We start from the raw sequence: 22,766 nt of genomic DNA, 5'->3' as shown, positions 1-22,766 counted from the left end.
TTTATGTCTATAAAATATGTTAGAACCATGTCCCAAATAGGAATAACATTCATAAGTTCAAAGTATAAAAACGATCCCTTCCAGTCACTAGGAGGCGCTAATAGTGTTTTGAACTAATGTTGCGTTTAATAATCTGTATGGACTCAGTAGATGTCAACCTCTCAACAATGGTAGCCTTTTATACGACAGTAAGATGTGATGTAAAAGTGGATTTATTATGTATAGACTCGTATGATGCCTTATTTATACTTCTACTCGAATTAGTGGTGTAAATTCAGACAGAAAAAAAAAAAAAAAAAAATCCAGGAAGTGTGTCTGCGGTGATGTCCGTGAAATGTATTTTGTCGTATTCTTGAGTGGTCAAGTGAACACACCACCAGTCGGTAAACATGGCGCCTGCGAAGAGACGCAACGTGAGTTCGGGAAAAACGCCGGAACAAAGTGTGAAAACAGCTAAAATCGATCTTAACAGCAACGTTGAGCGGATACTTGAAAGCAGAAAGCGTGCCAACGATGTTTTTGACATTCTGGAGCTCCTTCAGGTAAAAAAAAAAAAATAAAAAAAATTGAAGCAGCCAACACCCACGTGTTTGAGCACCGGTGCTAAAAACACGCTGCGTGGCTAACGTTAGCATCATCAAGCACGTTGTTTACTTCTCCGAGTTAGTAAAGCGTTGCTCCGCGTGTGTTTTGTATTCTCCACGTCTGTTTGCAGTCAGACAAGGAGAAGGATGTTATCCGGGCCGTCGACGCGTGCAGTAAATTGTTCAGCACATTGTTGGAGAAGAAGGAGCTGTTCACGGGCAAACTCCCCGGAGAGGAGGCGGCGTTGAGTGGTGAGTAGAGGCTGATCATCCTCTGGATTTGGCTCGTTATAAATGTGAATGTAAGTAAGATCCACACCAACCTGCAGCTGTGACACTGACGGAGTGACAGTGGAACAGTTCATCCAGGATCTGCCTACTTTCCTCTGGGTTTGAACCAGGTTCTCCATTAGACAGCAATGTTTGCAAACTCCTGCTTTTTATTTATTATTATTATTATTATTATTATTATTATTATTATTATTATTTTTTAACTTGCCTGTGTCCTTGTCTGGTCCAGGAGGGCACAGTGCCGAGGAGAAGTACCGGATGTTCATGCGACACCGTTACAACAGTTGTGTCGAGATGTTGCTCGAGCTAATCAGCCATGAAGTGCACAACGTCAAGGTGAGTTTTGGTCATCCTCCTCCTCCTCCTCCTCCTCCTCCTCCTTCTTCTTCTTCTTCGGTTACACATTTATAAGAGCTGCAGAAAGCAGAAGGGATTTACAGAAGAATAAATCTGTCTGCACGTTACGTTTTTACCAAAGTGACTATAAGAGTCCCCATTTTTCGTTTACCTACTTTCTAATCTCAGGCAGTGCATGTGTGGGCATCTATGCGTGGGTTTATATACTCTTTGTGTTGCACTGATGGATGGCAGGTGAAATTAGGTACACTCTAACATTTATTCAGTGTCACAATTAAGTACCATTCAGTGGAGGTATAGCGTTGTGTACAGTAACATTCTCGAGACCTACTCAAGTCCTTGAGTCAGCATCTTCTTCGCAGACCGCTTTGTTCAACGTGCATCTGGTGATTAAGTTACTGTCTGCAAACTGGATTATTATTATTATTATTATTATTATTGTTGTTGTTTAAAGCCAGGAAAGGAATTTTCCTTTTGTTCAGGTCTACGTATACCATGCTACATTTATCTCTTAATCTCTATAATTTAGCATTTTGCAGTGCTTGGGGACCTGAGGTCATTTTTAACTTGACTTTTTTTTGGTATTTTTATTAAATGACTGAATTCAGGAGAGTGCCATGTGCTGCCTGCTCAAATTTGCTGCAGGAGAAGGACAGCATCCTCTCGAAGACCTGGACTGGAGCGAGCATTACAGCTTCCCAAGAGAGCTGATCCTGGTAGGACTTTGGCCATCAGTGGAAGAAATAAAAACTGATAACAATTTACGTGTTCTTTTGTGGGACTTTAATAATCTTCAATCTTTTGACGTTAGTACCGTAGGCACCTTCTGATATTTTGATTTTCCTTGGCTGTCAGGGAGTGGTGGAAAACCTTCTGTCTAAAACTACAAACAACTCCCTGTTGATCTCGCGGCTCCAGGAGTTCCTTGAGATGGATGATTTGCGGTATTATGTGATGAGCTCCATCCGTGAGAATGTAGGCAAAGTGATGGACAAAAGCAAAGGGGTAAGAAAACATGCTGTACTTGCATCGATGCTGTTTTCTCTGTTTCAATATGAATCGGTTTGTTAAATACTGCCTGCTTGTTCCTCTCAGGCTGTGTTGCCCCTATATCAGTTCAATGTGTTCACCCTCATGTCCAACATCACAATGCCAAGCAAGGAGTCCGAGCTAACCAACTTTATGATCAAACAGGAAGGTGAGTGCAGCTTTTGTAATGCAAAGATCCGTTTTTTTTTTTTTGTGTACATGAATTTTATTTAATTTAAAAGTGATACTTTTTTCTCCAGCTAAGCACGAGGACTGGAAAGCTGCTAAACTGAATGCAAGTAAAATAGATTTTTAATCTGATCTTTACATTTCTGCGTGCAACCAAAACGTTTACTGAATAAGCTGTTAAATGTTCTGCCTCACTACAGGAACACAAGCGTGTCTTTGAGAGGATGTGGCTCGGCTTTCTTAAGTATAAGGTAAATATCGAGATTAGACAAACGACGGCTTCTTCTCTGTAAACGTCTGTAACACTGTGCCATCAAGATTCTGCTCTCATTCATTTTTCATCTCTATTGTAGTTGCCTAACAGCATGTACAAGAAGGTCTTGGTGATCCTCCATGACTCCATTTTGCCGTATATGAGCAAACCCACGCTGATGATTGACTTTTTGACTGCTGCCTACGAAGTTGGTAAGTTAACTACCCATTTTCACTTGCATGCAAACACAGAGCACTTCCTGTAGGTACTTCACAATAACGGCATCCTGCTGGCTTGCTCATGGGAAGCTTTTTGGCAACAGCGTTTAGTCAGCTGGAACTGACTGAGTAAAAAAGTTACTTCATGGTTGACTGAATGCCATAACTTCCTGTATCCACTTCACAATAAAAGCCTTTATTTTATCTTTATCGGAGCATTTCCCTCTGAACTCTGCTACGAGCTCAGTCGAAGCTAATTGGCACATGAGCTCCCATTTCATGAAAATACCGCTATTCTACACCGAGTAAAATCACGTTAGGGGTTTGCACCGCGGACTAAATGTAGCAGAGTTACCTCTGGAAAAGTTATCGAGTATAATTATAACAAGCACACAGAACTGTGGTGAATTGCTGGCGGACGGTGCCGGTGTGTCTGGAGAGAATGAACGGCCGGGAGGGCGATGGTCGGCACGGCTTCAGGCTGCAGGAAGTTGCATCATTACTTGCAAAACTCTTAAATGCCTTAAAAATATTGTGTAATATTTTATTTTAAAAGCTGTGTCATTGATATAAGAGCTGTTTTCAAATTATTAAAAAAAAAAAAAAAAAAAAAAAAAAAAAAAAATCTGTTTTAAAAATCAATTTTAGTATTTTAAGACGCATGCCTCATGTCTAGTAGCTGTTCAGCTTGTCACAGTTGCACACAAGGAGAAGGAGCATCAATTTACACACATGCCTGGTATAGATATGCATGTAAAAAGTTGTTTGTTAATAAACTTGGTGTTTCTTGAACCTTTTTTCAGTGTACTCCAAAAGTGTTTCAATTTAGGAGCACACATACTATTAGAAAAAAGTATCGTAAAGAGCGTAGCGCTCTGTGGAGGGTTGATAGTTGCTGCGTGTCAACAGGATACACTCGTCCTGACATGGGGATAAGATGTTCGTGATCCTTGAATTTGGGGAGCCAAGTTTCAGCTCTCGAACCGGTGTAAAGTCTCTTTAAATGCTGAGAAATGGGCAGCTAAAATGTTATTTTGGAATTTGAAAGGTGGGTGAACAACATTTTCATACTACAGCCTGAACAACAGCTGTAAGATGATGTAATCATCAGCCTCTTCTGGTTTTGTTGAACAGGAGGGGCAATCAGCCTGCTGGCCCTCAATGGCCTTTTTGTCCTCATACATCAACACAACCTGTGAGTATCGCATGAAAAATACATGTATTTGATCACTTTCAATCACGACGTTAATTACATTAAATATGTAAAAGGTATTTGAGCAGAGACTCTATCCTGAGTGTCCTGATTTTGTCAATGCTGTACGTTTGTGTTTGCAGAGATTATCCTGATTTCTACAAGAAGTTGTATAATCTTCTTGAGCCTTCTGTTTTCCATGTGAAGTACAGAGCCCGCTTTTTCCATCTAGCCAACCTCTTCCTTAGCTCCAGGTAAGGTCATTCATGCTTCATCAACTTTCCTTTTCACTCTCTGTGTATCCAGTTATGTTTTTTTTTTTTTTTATCTGTCCTGTGTGAGTCCTGTGCACATATGTACAGACTTGACAGCCAAATTTCCCGCTATAACCACACCTTTTGATTGATGCTTGCTGATGTGAACTAAATGGAGATCAAATGAAACTGCAGAAGTAGTTTCTGGGGAGAATGAAACCAGCCTATGTTTATTGAAAAAAAAAAATGATGTATGTTTCCCCCCCCCCTAATATTGAAGATAATGACCATTAAAAAAAAACAAACATCAGAATATACATCAGTAATGTGTGTACTGAATGTCCTCTTTATGTTTGCCTTCAGTCATTTGCCAGTTTACTTGGTGGCTGCTTTTGCCAAACGCCTGGCTCGTCTGGCTCTCACTGCTCCGCCCACAGCCCTTCTCATCGTGCTGCCCTTCATTTATAACCTGATCCGTCGCCACCCGTCCTGCAGAGTCCTTATTCACAAGCCCAGCACAGAAGACGGTGAGTGTCAGACTGCTGTTAATAATTGGGGATGTGTTGATAACAATTCAAATGTGTGCCCAGTCAAATTCTTTAAAATATTGAAAATAGCTTGTAGCAATTTCCCTGTGATGTGCTATCTTCTTATGCAACCCAAGAAGGTATTTTAGGATATATGAAGTTTTTCATCATCTTCATCATGACAGAGCCTCTTGAGGACCCGTATCTAATGGATGAAGAGGATCCTGCTCAGTGTCGAGCCTTAGAGAGCAGCTTGTGGGAAATTAAGGTGTGCATGTGATTTCTTTGGATTCACAAATTAACCACCTTTGACACTGATGACAACTGACGTGTTAGTGGCCATTTTAAGCAGATTTATTTTGGAAAAAAATGTTATGTTTGGATGTCTAATATATTAGAAGTAACATCTTTTTGTGACTCCTTTTTTTTTTCCACAGACACTGCAGAAGCATTACCATCCAGATGTGGCCAAAGCTGCAATGTTGATCAACACACCCTTGTCAGAACAAGAGGAGGACATCAGCGAGGTGTTAGAGATAACAGCATATGAGGTGACGTGACTTTCCAAAGTGAACTTGCCTCCTGTTTCTGTTGCTTAATTGCATTTTATTTAATTAAGAGTTACACAATGTTGTTTGTTTGTTACATACAAATGAAATGGTCATGAAATACTCACCTGAATGTATCACTGTCTCTTTTCCACAGTTGATGGAGAGAGACCTGAAGCAGTCTCAGAGCAAGAGTGTCCCACTGGAGTTTGAAACGGCCACACAGTTACTAAAAGGAGGGGGAGATGTGTTAGGACAGCACTTCTGTCTGATTTAAAACAAGTGACATCAAATTTCTTTGAGCAGCTCATCTGCCAAGGTGACGGTTTATATCAGTGTAGCAACGTTATGAGGAAATATAGACCGACTTGTCAACCGTTATGAATGCCTTTTTCAGCCCATCGTCCGCAACAACAAAAAACAGAAATGTACTTGATATGGAGGGTTGTTTTAATGTTTTTCTCCGCAACCGTTGATGTTCTTGATGTGTGACCTTTGTACATCAATAAAGCCTTTTTTCAGAGCTCATGGTTAAAAAAAAAAAAAAAAGAATTCTGTTTCTATTAGGCACATTTTAACAATGAATGGAATTCATTTAAAAGTCGAGGTTGCTTTTACTTCTATTGCATGGCTGAAATGGTCAGTGATGATAACATTGGTTATCGAGCCGTACGGTATGTCGTGTTTTGAAAGTGTAGCTAAACCCAGTGTACTACTGCAAGGTCCGCAGGAGACGGAGAAGGTTGGTTTTCAATATTTTTTTGTGTCCAGAAATACAAATTCAAATGAGTCGGTGTTGGCTGGATGTGTAAATAGGCTGTTAGTAATATTAAAGCCACAGCACCTTTTATAAAGTTATATGTCAGGGCTTATTGAGTTTTTCTGCCCCTGATATATTGACAAAATCATTTAATGCAATACATTTTTTCCCCCAGTGTAGTTGTATTCTGCTCTAACAAAATTATTTAGGAAGTCAGCAGATGTCAAACAAACACAGCATGTACCCACCCACTCTGAAAACAGCTAGTTGAGCAACACAAGTGAAAACTTAAAGGTGTCTTCATGCGTTCGTGTCGTATAGATTTTTATCCCAGCAGAATACCTCAGGATTAAGTCCACCGCAAGATTGCAGCCATGATTTACCCTAATGAGGCTATTCCCCTCATACAGGTGAGAGTTTGGCCTTGAATAACTCCCCCCCCCACACACACACACCTACCTCCTGTTCATGTTTCATCCTCTTGTTAAGTGTGCCATATGGTCACATAGCAGGCAGCCTTGGGTACAAGAACGCTGTGAGAGAAAATTCTGAATCATAACTGACTTCTGTTTCAGAAGAGCAAGTCATAAGAGGTACAAGCTATCCAAAAATACTGACAGCCACATGCGCTATGAGCACCAAAACCCATTTGAAGCCATGGATACCACAGAGTCTGCAGTGTACCGTTTTTCAGCTCGTTGTGTCTGTATTTTTGAATTTTTGTAGGATTTGTTGAGGAATGTAAGATGTGACAACCGGCACGAGAGAGAAGAGAGACGTCGGCAAAACACAAGATCCCTGTGAAGAGGATGAGAGTAACTGAAGACCATTATTCTATGGGTAAGAACAGTGTAATGTGCTTCTGGAGTGTTTTTGAGTGACAGTCAATAGGTTACACTATTTGCAGTTTGTAAGCTGTGGTATCGTATACATTAAGTTATAATGTTTGTCCCTTTTTTGAGTGTACAATATGCATTTTTCAGTTTCTGAAACTCTTCCACTGCAGTTAAAGTGTGTGCATTAACAGTTTTAAGGAACTTGACCTCACAGCAGAGCTCCGAAACCATTCACAGCTTTAAAATATTATCTTAAACCTATTACTCGACTGTATTTCGACACAGATTTTTTTTTTTTTGTGGGTATAATTATGTGTCAACACTTCAACAGAAAAATCTATTTGCTCAGAAGATGAGCCAACTACATTCAGAGTAGTAACACGCTAACATCTTCAGAGGAAGGGGATGCTTCAAAATACAGCAACGATATCATGAAATTAATCAGAGTAATGGGTTGACTGATTAGTTAATAGTTAGATGACACATGCGAAACCCCGTTCAGGCCTGGATAATGACGTAGGCACAGCTCTCTCCTCTCACCTTGATAAATCCGTGCTAGAGATGCTTTGGCATCACTGAGGGTTCGTAGAGGTCTTGGCAGGATGGGACATTTCTGCGTAGATCGACAGGACTCCTGAGCTCTGTGTACTGTTGTTGTTGTTGTGTCTGTTCTCCTCCTCCACAATCCCCTGTGAAGAAATAGAAGCTGTCCAAGGTGAGTCAGCACAGAGAATCTGCTTGAGCATTTGGCTGAGGCTCAAAGAGAAGCAATGGAAGAAGGAGCCAGTTTATTTTTAATTTTTTTTCCTACTAAACAAATGACTTTTATGCTGTCCGTGTTCATTAATTATTGACACACTGTTGTTGATTGCAATCCAAAAAGCCAGTCACGTTTTGAGTTTCTCTTATCAAAAAGGCTTCATTTAAATTTTTGAAAAGTCTGATCTTGTTCTGCTGTTTCTGATTATTATAAAAGAAGTGCGTTTGCCTAAAACAGATGACTGAAGTCAGACGTTTGAGCTTTTATTATGATGCAGTCGGATAAATCAAATCTACTGAGGTACGAGCAGCCTTAACCTTCTCCACCCCACATATGTCAGTGCTCTGTAGTTACTGCAGTATTCCTGTGTGTAAGTGTGTGTGTACTAAGCAGGTCAGCATAGATGGGGATTTAGCACTAACTGATAAAAGCTGATGTTTTTGTTTTTTTTCTTTTCTCCATGCTCTCCCCACCCGTCAGTGTGTTGCAGGGATACAGTAATCCTGTCTTATGTAACTGAGCGGAGCTCCCGCTCTCTCTCTCTCCCTCCCTCCCCCCCCCCCTCTCTCTCTCTTTCTCTCTCCCCTTTCCCTGCCTCTCTCTCTCTCTTTCTCTCTCTCTCCCTCCCTCTCCCTCTCCCGCTCTCTCTCTCTTTCTCTCTCCCTCTCCCCCTCCCCCTCCCGCTCTCTCTCTCTCTCTCTCTCTCTCTCTCTCTCTCTCTCTCTCCCCCTCCCTCCCTCCCTCCCTCCCACTGAACACACTCACACACATGTACACAGTGTGCGCACACATGTAGCCACATATGATGTATCAATCATACCAGTCAGCACCTACAAACGCATGTGGACGAACTGATGAAGGGGACAAGAATGTTTAACTGGAATAGTTATATAACTTATAACATGTGGGTGATTTGTCTGTCAGGGATTGATTATGTACCTAAACATGAACTGACAACAACAAGCAAGTTGTGTTATTTTTTTAAATTTTTTTTATGAAAGAAGATGAAGCAATTGAACAGTAAGTGCCAAAAAAAACCTCTTTGTAAGATTTATTAGTGCTCTTATTATGCAGCATACCTTTCATTCTTTGTGATTTCATCACATGTATATACTGTTTATTTCTTTTGTAGATGTAATTGCATGTTTTTGTTGGCTACAGTAAAATAATTTATTTCAGGGCAACTTTGTATTGGGGAAATAAATGATAATAAAATAGAATTTAACATCAAAAAGATATTTTCTACACGATATAGATTAATCTGGGATTTGTCAAACACTTTGACTTTCTGGTATTATATTTCTGGAATGATGTTGATTTTGTTACCGTTTGTTTACAATGGATCTAATATTGATTTTTAAAAACAACACTGAGAAAATGAAAAAAATGAATGGTAAAGTGCAGTGGTGAATGTGCTCACTGTAAAAGTAAAATATGACAAATACATCTGCATCAATTTCATACGGGAAATTGCATGCGAAAAATACTTGTATACTTTAACATGAAATATAGTGGCACTAGAGTGTAAGTCTGAACCAAGAAAAATTAAAAAAAATTACCAAGTATCTCTTTAGTAAATTGTACCTTTTGATAGCCAAGGTACTTGATTGTAGTGTATGCATGTTTTCTGTGAATCTGCCAATATTACATTAACTGCACTGAATATTCATTCGGTGTGTATATGGAGGTTTGTATTGTTGACTCAGTAGGTAATCTCTCCGTTTGGTTTTGCAGGTGATAATGCGGGATCACTTGTCCAGTGCTAATGTGGAGGATCTGCTAAGGCAGTCTCAGATGGAGTTACAGTGGATTCAGAGACAGCTGGCTATGATCGCTGCCAGAAACATACACCATCACCACCAGCACACCAAGAGCAAGGTACTGTTGTACTGCATGCTGTAGGAGATGACTACTGCTGCAGCAGCTAAAATAAAACTTACTCAAGGGATATTAATCTCTAACCTGGGTAAATGGGATCTATTATTTGCTGATAAGATTTGAATGTATCATTTGATAGGCCTGCAGTAAAATATCATTGGCTCTGTGGTTGTTGAGAACTACTACTATTAACTATTAGTTAGCTTAAAGTAAAAACAAAATATGTATGTAATGTAATATATGTAAGTATGTAATCATGTTTTAGCTTTTCAGAAAGACAAATGAAACAAAGCAACAAAGCAAAAGTACAGTGAAAAAAAATAAAGGCCAGCATTGAACTAGGCTGAACTCAGGCTCTGTATTGATTGAATTGCTGTCTTTGACTGATAAACTACAAATCCATAATTGATGTACTAATAATAATGAATGCGCAAGTGATGTATGGTTGTAAACTTGGGTTATATATCCACATACAGGCTCCTACAAGAGTGTGATGCTAAACAGTCATGCTTATCTTGTCTAAAATGGTTCACAGACCAACTCTGTTATTAATACACTGTTGAGTAAATCTGTGGATAAAGCACAGCATTTAAGGGCTGTTTTTGGAATAAAAAAAGGAACAACTTCTCCCTGTAATCTGAAAACGTTTCATTTCACATCATTATGTTGTAATGCTAGATAACTGTTTTTATGTTTGTCACTTTCCTTTTCTGATACAATATATAAAAGTGGGACTAATGCCACTAACTGTGTTCCATACCTTTTAATATTTAGCACACAGCCACTTGAGGTATTGAACCCTGCATAACATAGGAATGTCAAATTCCCTCTAGACAGCCCCTTAATTGCCACCAACAAGAGAAATAATTTCAAATGTTTGTAAAGTTCAAAGAATTACACCTCATTTGGATATCTTATCAGTGATAAGGTGTCTTTCCTATATTTTCTGACAAGATGTAACAAAATTATGACGAGATCTCAACATCCCAGACAGCAGCTTTATTTCTGAGTGCTATTTAATCTCAGCCCTGCTGTGCACTTACAGTCTTAACAGTTTCTAGGAAGAGAGTTTTGTGTTTTTGAACACAAAGCTGTTGTCTTCAATAATCTTTTGTTACCTCACCAACCTTAACAAATGTAAACCTGCCTGCTGCTGTGTTTAAATTTTTTTCTTTTGCTGGAAAGTGTTCAGGAGGTTAGATGCCAGCTGCAATGCCATTGTCTGATTCCAATTAACTTCCTGATGCTCAGATTTTCCCCCTGTTATGAAAGAAAACGTTTGGGCATCCGTCAGCTGCCATTAGCCATACCACTCATCCTCTAGAGGAACAAGGGCTGTTTCAAGCCTTGAACAAACACGGCCAGCTGAAAAAGAGGCCAAGCGGCAATGTGGTCTAAAAGTAGCAGCCTGTTTCAGCGGTTAAATGACATTTTGCCTTCAGCTGTTTGCATTTTTTTTAAAGGGGTAAATGCCTTTTTTCCTGCCCATTCCAGTTTCCGTCTGTTCCCGAACCCCTGTCTCACAAGGCCTCGCGTCAGGCCTGGAAACCAAATTCACTGCGAGGGGTGACGCGTCTCCGGTAAAGATGAGAACAGACAGTGAGCAAGTGTTGCTAGGCAACAGAGTGGAACGGAGCGTATGCTCTGCTTTCTCCTCTCGCTCACGGACGCTTCGTGTCCCTTTCTTTCTGTCCTCTCGTCCGTCCTGCGCCCCCCCTGTCCCCCCGTCCCCCGGTGTTAAACACAGAGAATGGCTATCGATAGAATACACCGAGTACCTTCTGCTGCTGATGTGACCTCACTAAAACCACCACGCTGATTTACTTTGTTCCCTCTCGGGGATTTGGAGAAGATGAATCGGGCTGCGTGCATACGAGGGATGTCCAGGAACATGGGTACATGTAGACGGGGTAGATTTGATGTTTATGCTCGAGAAAAGGTACAAGCAATAACAACCAAAAGCTGGACACACTAAAGGCCGAAACATATTGAGATATATTGTACTTGATATGATATACGGAGGTGCTTAAAAGTTTCTGAAACCTTTTAGAATTTTCAATTTTTCTAAAAGTAGTTCAGGGGAACCCAATAAAACAAATATAATTATTATGTCTGGTCATTTGTTGATTGAGGGAAATGATCATATACGCATGTGGACAGGAGAACCCGGAAAATCGAACCACCAACCTTATGATCAGCGGGCAACCTGCTCTACAATCTTGAGTTACAGCTGGAACCCCATGAGCAGAAATAACTGCAACTAAACATCTCTGGTAACTGTCCATTAGTCCTGCACATCTGCTTGGAGGAATTTTAACCCATTCCCCTTCAATGATGGCAACCAGTCCAGGCGTAGATGCGGCAAAACAGACCCAAACCATGACACTCCCGCCACCGTTCAGTCACAGGTTATTATGCTGGATTTTCCTTTCTCCAAACATAACGCTTCTCACCTCTACTTTCATCCGTCCTCAAAGATTTTTTTTCCAGCAGCCTTCTGGCTCGTCCACATGATCTTTAGAAAACTGCGGATGGCCGGTAATGTTCTTTTAGGAGAGCGGTAGTTTTCTCTTTGTCACCCTGCCAGGCACACCTGTGTTGTTCAAATGGTGGACACATGAACATTACCATTAGCCAGCCTGAGAGAGTTACATTTGGGTTCCTTCGAGACATCGAGGACTATTACTATTACCACCCTTTCTCTTGGAGTGATCTTTGTTGGTCGATTACTCCTGGGGAAGATAACAAGGGTCTTGAATTTGCTCCAGTTTTACAACAATCTGTCTGACTGTGGAGTCCAAACTCTTTACAGATGTTTTTATTTTTTACTTTTTCGAGGCTCATATGAGGATCAACAACTGTTTATATGACGTCCTCAGAAATCTCCATGCCGTGAGACACCTCCGCAAACATGTATTGTGAAACTTAGACTTTGATATATTCCTGTTCTTTAAATAAAATAGAGAGCACCCGCTAAACACCTGATGACAATCCCACTGCCTGAAAACAGGTGAATTGTGTCATGGATAGGAATCAATCTACTTGCCTAAAAACTTTGCACAACACTGTATGTGTATATGTGGGATGGAGTAATGTACTATATATACATATATATAATTGCCACTGACAACAAGAGATAAAACTATTATCTTCATTCAGAAGAAAAAAAAAAGGCTGCCTGTGATGTAATGATTCAGACCTCACCTCTCAACAGATTTACACATCCCGTTTAAATGAAAGCTGTCACGCTTGTCTGTTTTTTTTCTGCTTGTGTGACGTTATATTTTTTTTTAATTTATTTTTTTGCTCAGTTGAACAGGCCGTGCACATGTCTGTGGATCAGACAGACCAAGAGAGGAGGAGAGGGGGGGTGAAGAGGGAGGTTACGACGCGACTGAAGCGAGGAACAGAAATCGTTAACACATTCAGGGCCGGACTAAGTCAGTGTGTGTGTGTGTGTGTGTGTGTGTGAGGGAGACTGCCAGGAAGGTAGCTACTGTTTTTGGTCCGGCTGTTAGGGGTGATAACTTCCAGCTAGACACAGCTTCTCACCGACACGGCACGCTATTTAAGCTGCAGATCGGAAGCGCTCGTCGCAACTGCGCTCACACGCACACCGGGCACACACGTGTGCGCACACACGGACGTGTCGCTTCTGCCTCCGCTACCAGTTTGTGATGTGACGGGAAGGGAAGAGAGTCCTTTCGGGACAAAGAGGGTAGTGCCTTTAAAGGTAGGGGCAATGTTATTAACTGTGGCTATTCTCGCTGATAATAATTTTGGAGGGAAAAAATATAACACGTATTCTCTTTAAGGAGCAGCGATAGTGAATTATGTCTCTACTGAGTGGACTCTGAATTCTGCCTCCACTATAAAAACACATAAAAAAAAATAAAAAATAGTGAGGTTGGACAATCGTAGCTTTATGGTCTTCAAATGAAACATTTTCTTTTTTGAATATGTGTTTCATGGTAGTTTCATAATAGCTGAACATCCCCCGGGTGACAGCATCAGGCAGCACTGATGCATGTGTTCCACTCACACACACCAGATGGCGATGTGGCAATTTATTTAAATTACTCCTAGTCAAAATAAGATTACTGTGGGGTACCCTGGCGGCTTGGTCGGCTGAGCACACACACCGCTCAACCACGATGCCCTTGGTTCAAATCCAGCAACCACATGCTGCTCTCCTAATCCATTCTTCTGTGTCCCTTTAACACGTGCCTACCAACAAAGCAGAAATTCCTAAAAAAAAATACTGGAAAATGTGGTTTTTTTCCCCCCCATAAATTATTGCATGAATTCACACATTTGCCTGTGTCATGGTGAATTAAAACTGGGAGCTATTAATTACGAGAAAAGTGGAAGGATGCCCAACAGTCCAGGGCATAAAGTAAAAAAACAAAACAAAACTATTACATAATTATATGCTGTAACATCTTAATAGCCGCCCACATTATCTGCTGCTTTGGATAATACAGTTACCACAGCCTCCGGTTGTTCATCAGTTTTAAATGGATAATCCGTTCGCAGTGTACCCATCACTGGTGGTGGCACCAAGTGTTGGGCAGGTCAGACAATTCACAGAAAGTTCCCCATATCATTGTACAGCTCACGTTGCTTTCATAGGAATAAATACTTTTTTTCCCCCCAGGAATGTGTTCATGAAATGTTAACACAGAAATATGACAGTTAAATACACCAGCCAAGGAGCCCAGATTGGAGCCCTTTGTCGCAGTTATCTGTTTTGAGTATGTTTGGTACTCTTGCATCTTCCATAACTTTGACCTTTATAGTATGTAAACACACACACAAAAAATCTCCCCTTAAAATACATAAATGAAATAATGTGCATGTAATATAACATCTGAAGTGAAAGTATCTGTCATTGTGTGTTACCGAAAACGACAAAACCTAATTTTATTGAAATATTAACCAAGCAAACTGAACCAAGGTTAAACTCCAGTCATAAGATCGCCTGACACTGCCCAGCCATCCCTTTTAATGCCTTTATTTAGAAACGTGGTTAAAATTATAGTAGACTTTCTTTGAGTGCACAGTATTGGTGTATTCCCAAATGTTGCATGTAGAACTCAGAATCCTTAGATAGGACAGAGGAGACATATACTACAGAAACACTTACACTTGTATTATTAAATAAGACTAAGGTGAATAAAATGGGGAACGACCTATTTTTTGCAACCTACTGTAGCAGATATACAAACACTTGGAAAAGATTTTCATTTAAATTTTTTGTTTGTTTGTGCTTGTCACTGTGATGCATATTAAAATGAAGAATCATTCATCCACAGACTATTGTCTCATTACATAATGACCGACATAATGCCAAATTGTGGATGTAAAAACAAATACAGATACGTTGCTCAATTTCTCTGAATTGAAGGTGAGAACAAACACACGGGCCCAGAATGGTACTTCGTACTTTTCATTGTGTCCCTTTAATAGCTCCGCGTCAGGCTCACATTTAGAGAGAAATGTTGTCAGTATTTTATGTGACCCCAGTGTGCATGAGTGTGCAATGATTCCCGACTCTGACGCAACTCCTGTCAGAGCAGCTTTGGCAGCTCCCTCAGTACAAGGACGATGCCTCCGAAGTGGACGGCACAATTGGGCACTGCCTGACACGGAACTGGTCTGTTGTCTGCGTCCACCAGATCTGAGCCATGGCTGATCCTGGCTGACTGATTAGCAGACTGAACGTACTGTATCAGGTCTCACTTCGATGTCTTATAGCTACCACTGATCCCGCTACCATTGAGATTTTAATTTTTGTATATTTTGTAATTATTATGGATAAATATTTTGTATGGAATAAAAAGAATGCCCTAAATTTGTAATGGTAAATATTCAGAACAAGTGTCATTATCATTCTGTAATTATGGTGTCAAGTTACCAAATCTGTCATTGATGAGTTTTTCTTTTTGAATTTTATGGTCTGAAAACTCCTAAAACTATGGAAACATTCGGCTCAAAATGATCACAAATGCAAAATAAGATTGTGTTCAACAATTTGTGCGTAATTTTGCATATACACAAATGTGTTTTGCAATACTCTTACATATATTAACAAATCTGAACACACGTGAATATAAATGTTTAAAATATTTATTTATATACACTTTTGAAACTCCTCATGCTCTCCAACTCCGCACAGAAAATCTTCTGCTGTGTTTAAATGCTGCTGGAAACCGCATCTGGACTTTCAGTGAATGCATGTGTAATTTCAAAGTGGAAAAGAGCCTATGAATGTTAAATATGAGCATTTTAAGTCAGATTTCTCTCCATATAAATCAGCTCTCACAGAGATGTCCATATGGCCTAATATCTCCCTCTAAATAGGCTGACTGAATGTGTTAGCATGTCTGTTGGTTTGGAAAACCAAGCATAATGGTTGGCAGGTCTATCCATCTCCCTGTCTGTTCTTGGAAAGTCCACTGTATTACACTGGTGGGTCTATCTGTAGCCTTATCTGCTTGGCAGGTCTGCTGTACGAGCAGGTGGATCTGGCTGTCTTTCTGTCTGCTTGGCAGGTCCATCATACTGGCTTCGGTTGCTGTCTGGCTAAACTGACATCTTGTCTGCAACTTTGTTTTTCGCATTTGTTTAGCGGAGACTGATAGTCTGGCGTACAGTCAGAGGGATCTGGTTTTTGTTTGTGTGTGTGAGAGACAGTTCTTTCTTGTTCTAGATCCCAAATGTTCCGGTAACATGCTAATTGATATATTAGAATTATATAAACTGATGTTAGAGCCATCTGTTGGTTAGTCTGTCAGGGATTACTACAAGGAAAAAGTGCTTGAAGAGAACAATGGGCTGACATTTTCACCTCTGCCTTAATTTTCTTCCAAATGGAAATGGTAATTTCGAAATTTTTGACAGAGAGCAGAGATAGGGATTGAAAAGATGAAAGTGAACGGACTTCAGAGTAATGCAGCAAGAGGTTTCTTTTGTCTCGGGTGATAATGTTTTCCTTTTATAGCTGTGGTAATATTGGAGTGGCTGGGCTGGCTAAGTGTGCTTTTTCAGGAGCAAATAGGGAGACTACACCTCATTTGGGATTTCAGATTGTAGCTCTCCAACATGTCTCCATTTCATACATTTATATCACTCACAGTAAATAGATTGTGGCAGAGCATCAAATTCGTTTTTAGATTAACATACAGGGAAGATTTCTTTCTTCTGACATAAACCAGAGAAAAGTGCATCCTCCTGTCCTTGGAGTGTATTTAATTGCAGGGGGCACAGACAGACTTTAGATCCACTTATCCTAAATCAGCTCATAACTCAGCCAAACATCTGCTCAATTTTTCTTTTATCAACCCTTCTGGTGGTCTCACAGTGATTGGAAATTTTGAAAACTGCCAGATTGACAGCAAAGCAGCTCTATCCCAAAACAAGATGACTATGAACTCAAAAGTGCCATCAGAATTGTTCAAATTGATGTCTTTCATGAAGGAGGACGAACTGAGCAATACCAGAAGCTATCCATATACCTCAAGAGAAGCCTCCAGCCTGCCTGTTACAGATATGCAATAAATCTCCATGGGGGGGCAAATGGGGGGGGGATTTGATTTCAAAGGCTATTTGACGTCATCTAGAAAATTTCGAAGGAGAAAAACACTGGTAAATCCTACTGAGGCTCAAAACCTGTTGCAGTAGCAGCTTCATTTTCAGGCCTGGTAATCATTTCCCTGTGACTGACTGACTGGGTGGGATGGATTGCTGTAAGAGGGAGTGACAGTAACCTTTTCATAACTTATATCAATGAAGTTCTTGTTTTCTCCAATTTTAAGATCACCAGTTGGTCAATTGGTTGGTCAAACAGTCCTGTGCGTATCTCAACTACTATTGGATGAATTGCCAGATAATTTTGAAGTGACAGTGGTCACCTTTGGGTGAGGCCTACTGGCTCTGGCAGTCCCATGACTTTCCTGGAATTTGACATTTGAGATTTTTAGTCAAATATTTCAGCAACTATTGCATGAATTGCCAATAAATTTGGTACTAATATCCAGGGTGCTCAGATGATGGGATCTTAAATCATTGTTGTGATACTCAAAAGTTTTTGCTTACAATATCAAATAGCGATTGGTAGCATTGTTTTGGACTCATGGTTGACGTGTCCTATGATTTTGGTGATCCCTTACGATCCCTTAGCGTGCTAACATTTCAAACTATGATTTACCATGTACACCACGTGGTAAATATTACACCTGCATTGCATCAGCATGTCAGCATGGTCTTGGTGAGCTTGTTATCATGCTGATGTTAGCATTTAGCTCAAAGCAGTGCTGTGCCTAAAGTACCTACAACCTCACAGTTGTTAGCGTGGCTTCGGGCTCCTAAACATGTTCGGTTTTACACGGCATACAGTAACAACTGCAATTAATAACATAAAGAATATGATAATGCTAACAATATCCAGCATTAGTAATTTTACTTGATTTTTTGCCTTGCAGTTGAGATATGAGGTTTCATCCCAGCAAGTGACAGGACACTCGACAGTCTACCATGGGAACCGCTTTCGACTGCTGGAGGAGAGAAACCGAGCTCTGAAGCTTGAAGTAGCAACGCTTCGCCAAGAGAAACAGCAGTATAGGAAACTGGTAGGCTGTACTTTCCACTTTCTCCGGCCCGGTTTTGTCAGTTTCCTCACACAGACACACATAACCTCTGTGTTTCTCTATTCCGTTGCCTCTCTTCACTGCTATCACACTCTTGTTAAAGATGATGTTTTTTTTTGTTTTTTTACCCCGCAAATACCAGATTAAAGGATATCCGCGCTTACGAGCACAATATATATTTACTGATATCCCTCCTCTGGCAGTGAAACTATTAGGATGTTATTCTGTGGTAGCAACTAAATAGAGAACGTTAGTGAGTGCACTGTGTTATAGTCTGTATAGGAGCGTATATGTGCAGCACCACGTATATTTTTGTCTGCACAGTATGTTCATGCATGTATTTGTGTATTTAGTGAATTTGTCCTTTGGAGGCTTTCTCCAGGTGGTCTCGGATGGCAAGGTGTATGAGCCGTTGTCTTGGCAACACGCCAATTTGCAGGAGTGTGGACATACTGGCAGAGGGGAAGTGACAGAGCATAATGGCTGCTTCTGTTATAAGCCTCGATGGCTTGAAATTAGTTCCAGTAAAAATAGAGCAAGATCAGCGAGGAACAATCCTCATTTGCAAACCTTTTATTGACCACGTTTCAGTTCAGTGCTGCCCTAAGGTTAAAATAGTTTGTCACATGCAAAAGTTCATGTAAGAAAAACAAGTATGTACAAAAAACAAAATCATTTGCTATAATCTCCAATTTGTTGGCCCCATACATTATAATTACTCTTTTTTTCTGCTGAGAAAAGTCATCACGTGTAAAACTTTTCCAGGAACGACTGGACACTTCCCTTTATGTATATGAGCTAAGAAACATAGCACAATGTCAACTTTCCCCTCCTTTATCGAAACAAAACGAAATTCATTGCAGCTTTGGGAATTTTGTATCTGCCACCATAGTTAACACGCAACATAACAGCAACAGAAATCAGTAATGTTATGTAATTATGCATGTATGTATGTATGTATGTATGTATGTATGTATGTATGTATGTGCGTGTTCATGTTTTTTTTTTTTTTTAAATTTGGGAGATACTGTTCAGAGGCACTCCAGCTGGGTGCCTGATGGTCTCTACACTGTCACTGCTGACAGCTTCACTCACACAAACTGCATCATGGTCATTCATGCAAAGACAGACTCAGCTATGGGATCAGTTAAGCTGAGAGAAGCTCAGTTACAAGAGTCATTCTTACATACTGTATTTGCTCAAGCAGATGTATGGGGCTTACTTTGTTGGGATACTGACAGAAAACAGGGGTAATATCTGATTTTAATGCTTAACTTCATTTGATATTTATGTTTTTCTTTTATCTGGTAAATGCAAATGCTGAAAAGGCTTCTGCAGTACATTTTATAAGCAGGTCTTGATGATTATACAGTACAGTATACAGTAACTGGGCTAAAGGTAAAGGGGCATGGTCAAAAAATGTAGTAACAGATCCAGAAAAAAAAAGTATGAAGAGATATGCCAATACAAAACTCACACGCACCAGATTGTTGATTTGTCATTTGGTTATTTGACATGTTTTTTGAGGCACTTTAGTGTTTGCTCTGTTATGTTATATTAGTTTAAAATGAGTGGCTTTTCACTTTAAAACAAATCACATATTTGATCACATATTAGCATCATGACATTGTGTCCCTCGATCTCTTTTGAAGATAATGAGAATATCTGCATAAAATTGAACTGTTTCTCAATTTAAAGTATGCTGCAAATTATTTCAACACTTTAGATGTTTAGATTATTTTCCATTGTACAATACCATCAGGCTAGTGTTTAATCCATCCAAAATCCATTCTGCACCATGGCAAAAAGCCCAAACATGCAGTCAGAACTATCTTCAGTATCATTGACCTCAACATCATGGAGTTTGTCTGAGACTGCACGCAGACAAAAGTAAATCAGGCAGCCTTATTACTAATGTTGTCCCATGTCAACTTTAAAGGTGATAAGACTGTATGTTAATGTTGTAGTCACAGCTTGTTTCTGCTGCCTTCAGGAGGCATTGATGGTTTGATTTTCATTACTCCCCTTTATGTTTTTAGACAGTACAATTCAGAAAAGTCAGAAAAGTACAAAATCCCCATTTGTGCCCAAATTGTGGTTAAGTGTACATGGTTCTCACTCGAGTACAGATGAGTTCAGCATTTGATTCATATCCGCTGTATTATCAACAGCTTGAGCCTCTGCATTTCTTTCAGCAGTAGATTCTGTCTCCCACCTTATTGAGATTAAACTATTCGCATGCTCATTTCATCACAGGTCAGTACTGTTAAGTGTGGAGAAAACAACTCATCATAGTAGCTGGTGTGGCTGTGTAGAACTGGTTTCACAAAGTTAGTGCTGTAGTTTGTTTTGGCCAATTTGATGAGTAGTGGTACCCACGTTGGAGAGTATTGCTGGAAAAGGACTTTGGCCAGGCACTTTCCACTGTATTCCTCTGCCCTATACAGTATACTAAGCAGTCAGCTAAATAATGTGTAAAATGTTTTGTTGCGTTTAATCTTTGCTGTATTGCTAAGAATGAATTGAATTGTTATTTTGCTCCTAAATGACAAGAAAACATACAGAGAAGTTAATTGTTTCCTCGGAAAAAGAAAAAAAAACAACAACTTTGGACAGGTTGCCTGGAAACAATCTGTGATGGACAGTTGGAGAAAGGTACCCTAGGTAAGGAATGACCTTCTGTGTGCTGTGTGGCTGCTGCTAAAAGGCCACAGCTGTCTCCCTGGACACTATCCCTATGGCAACAATTGTGTACTGCTATCAGCGGGTCCAGTCAGATGATAGTCCTCATGATGGTATGGGCTGTCACAGTGCAAAGACGAACATCTAATCAATAATCCCTAACAGCTGTGTTGTCTCAGATGACCCTGTAATTTCCACTGTAAATTCATCTAACAGACAAACAAGGGTTAATAATAGTCCAGTGTAATGTAATTCAATTCACAACTCAGCTGGAATAATACTACCACCACCCACAGGATACTCAGAAAACTCACACTGTTTTGACTCACAAGGCTGTTTTAACAGCTGATATTCAAAAGGATGTGTTTACGCTGGAGGTTTTGTTCTCTCCTTAATTGAATCAGATTGTGTTCTCTGAGATGTTCCTGTATAACCACATTATCCTTATTTTTCCAGCCCATTTCCCAGTCCATCCTTTGTCTTGTTATTTAAATAAAACTCCTGAGCTCTGGTCTTCTGAAGAAATGATCCGAAAAGAGGAAAACATACATCTATAAGCGCAAACACAAGAGATAACCACAATATTCAATTAAAAGGTGATATGGTGATTCTGTGTTCATAATTTGTTTATACTGCTCCTGAGTTGTCAGAAAAGTCAGTTGTTGTAGCTTTAATGTATTTGTCTGTCATCCAGCGAATGACCACAAGGTGTGTTCACAGTGTTTTAAAAATAATCTGATAATGAAGAGAGGAACAGCTCACTGCAGTTCCAACACATGTAAATTTTAATTAACCATTCCTGTTTTTTCAGAAGCACCCACGTATTTATGCACACATGTACATTCTTGTTGAACCTCCATGTGGGGACACTCGTTAACATTCTCCAGCCCCTTACCCTAACCTTTCCTATCACATCTAAATGCCTAATCTTAACCCTTAGGGCCCTATTTTGGTTACCGGTATAGTCCTGACGTAGTACAGATGGGAGCATTGGTATTTTGGTGAAAGTTTTTCCACACTTGCGGCGATTTTCAATTTTTGTAGACCCTCAAAAAGCTGACTATCTTTGGGGACCTCAATTTTTGTCCCTGCCAAGGACTCGAGTCTCAATGAGTTAATGTACCTTCAGGTTAAAGTCCCCACATATTCAAACAAGGAGGACATTCGTTGACATGATGCATTCCCTCCGCCCTTACCCCTAACCTTAAACATCACAACTAAGTGCCTAAAAACAACCCCTACTCTACCCTAACCTAACCTAAACCTAACTCTCATTTTAACCCTAAAACCAAATCTTAACCCTCAAATTGTCTTTAAAGTTGTGAACACCAGCAAAAAGACATGTACACACACACACATACACACACACACACACACACACACACACACACACACACACACACACACACACACTCCCTGTACTAACCTCAGTGCCCACGCCCTGGCCCTGTGCAGCTTCATGTCTGCAGTAATCTAAACAGACATGACGTATATCAGTAAGGGCTGTAATTACATTTTCTGAGGGGGTTCAGTGCAGACACAAATTTTGAAATGATTTCCTTTTTTCTTGGTGAGTGGATCATATTTAAATGATAACACCAGTGTGATTTGAGCTTTTTTTTTTTTTTTTTTTACCATGATGATTATTTGTTACTTTGGAGACTAGGTGTCTGATCTTCCTTCAATACAACAGATCCAAGACTAGATTCAATGTCACATGAAGACCATAACTGTACACTTGACCTTGAACTCCCGATGTA

General features: G+C 40.0%; 2 protein-coding genes across 9 annotated transcripts in view; both read left to right on the top strand.

Annotated features, from left to right (window-relative positions):
- Positions 1 to 385: 385 nt before the first annotated feature.
- On the top strand, positions 386 to 5,965 carry noc4l (nucleolar complex associated 4 homolog). The gene is made up of 15 exons (XM_069163231.1): positions 386 to 542; positions 716 to 836; positions 1,105 to 1,211; positions 1,841 to 1,948; positions 2,088 to 2,237; positions 2,328 to 2,430; positions 2,522 to 2,556; positions 2,651 to 2,701; positions 2,804 to 2,915; positions 4,056 to 4,116; positions 4,257 to 4,367; positions 4,731 to 4,894; positions 5,080 to 5,162; positions 5,332 to 5,445; positions 5,600 to 5,965. The coding sequence occupies exons 1-15, from the start codon at positions 390 to 392 to the stop codon at positions 5,717 to 5,719; spliced, it is 1,593 nt and encodes a 530-aa protein (XP_069019332.1). The 5' UTR covers positions 386 to 389; the 3' UTR covers positions 5,720 to 5,965.
- Positions 5,966 to 6,780: 815 nt separating this feature from the next.
- rimbp2a (RIMS binding protein 2a) overlaps positions 6,781 to 22,766 on the top strand; it is a 65,135-nt gene continuing 49,149 nt past the window's right edge. For 3 of the 8 annotated variants that reach the window (XM_069163187.1, XM_069163179.1, XM_069163161.1), the window contains exons 1-3: positions 6,830 to 7,042; positions 9,533 to 9,676; positions 18,160 to 18,306. In XM_069163187.1, coding sequence (XP_069019288.1) covers positions 9,539 to 9,676; positions 18,160 to 18,306 — 285 coding nt within the window. In that variant the 5' untranslated portion in view covers positions 6,830 to 7,042; positions 9,533 to 9,538. Of the gene's footprint in view, positions 6,796 to 6,819; positions 7,043 to 9,532; positions 9,677 to 13,230; positions 13,410 to 18,159; positions 18,307 to 22,766 lie in introns of those variants that run through there. The other 5 variants (XM_069163171.1, XM_069163220.1, XM_069163196.1 and 2 more) reach the window with 5 other exon arrangements.

The sequence above is a fragment of the Embiotoca jacksoni genome, unplaced genomic scaffold (genome assembly GCF_022577435.1).
Source record: "Embiotoca jacksoni isolate LCO1_2020_lvr unplaced genomic scaffold, fEmbJac1.0.p SCAF_10, whole genome shotgun sequence".
Classification (NCBI taxonomy): domain Eukaryota; kingdom Metazoa; phylum Chordata; class Actinopteri; family Embiotocidae; genus Embiotoca; species Embiotoca jacksoni.
This window is presented reverse-complemented; position numbering and strand designations above follow the sequence as displayed.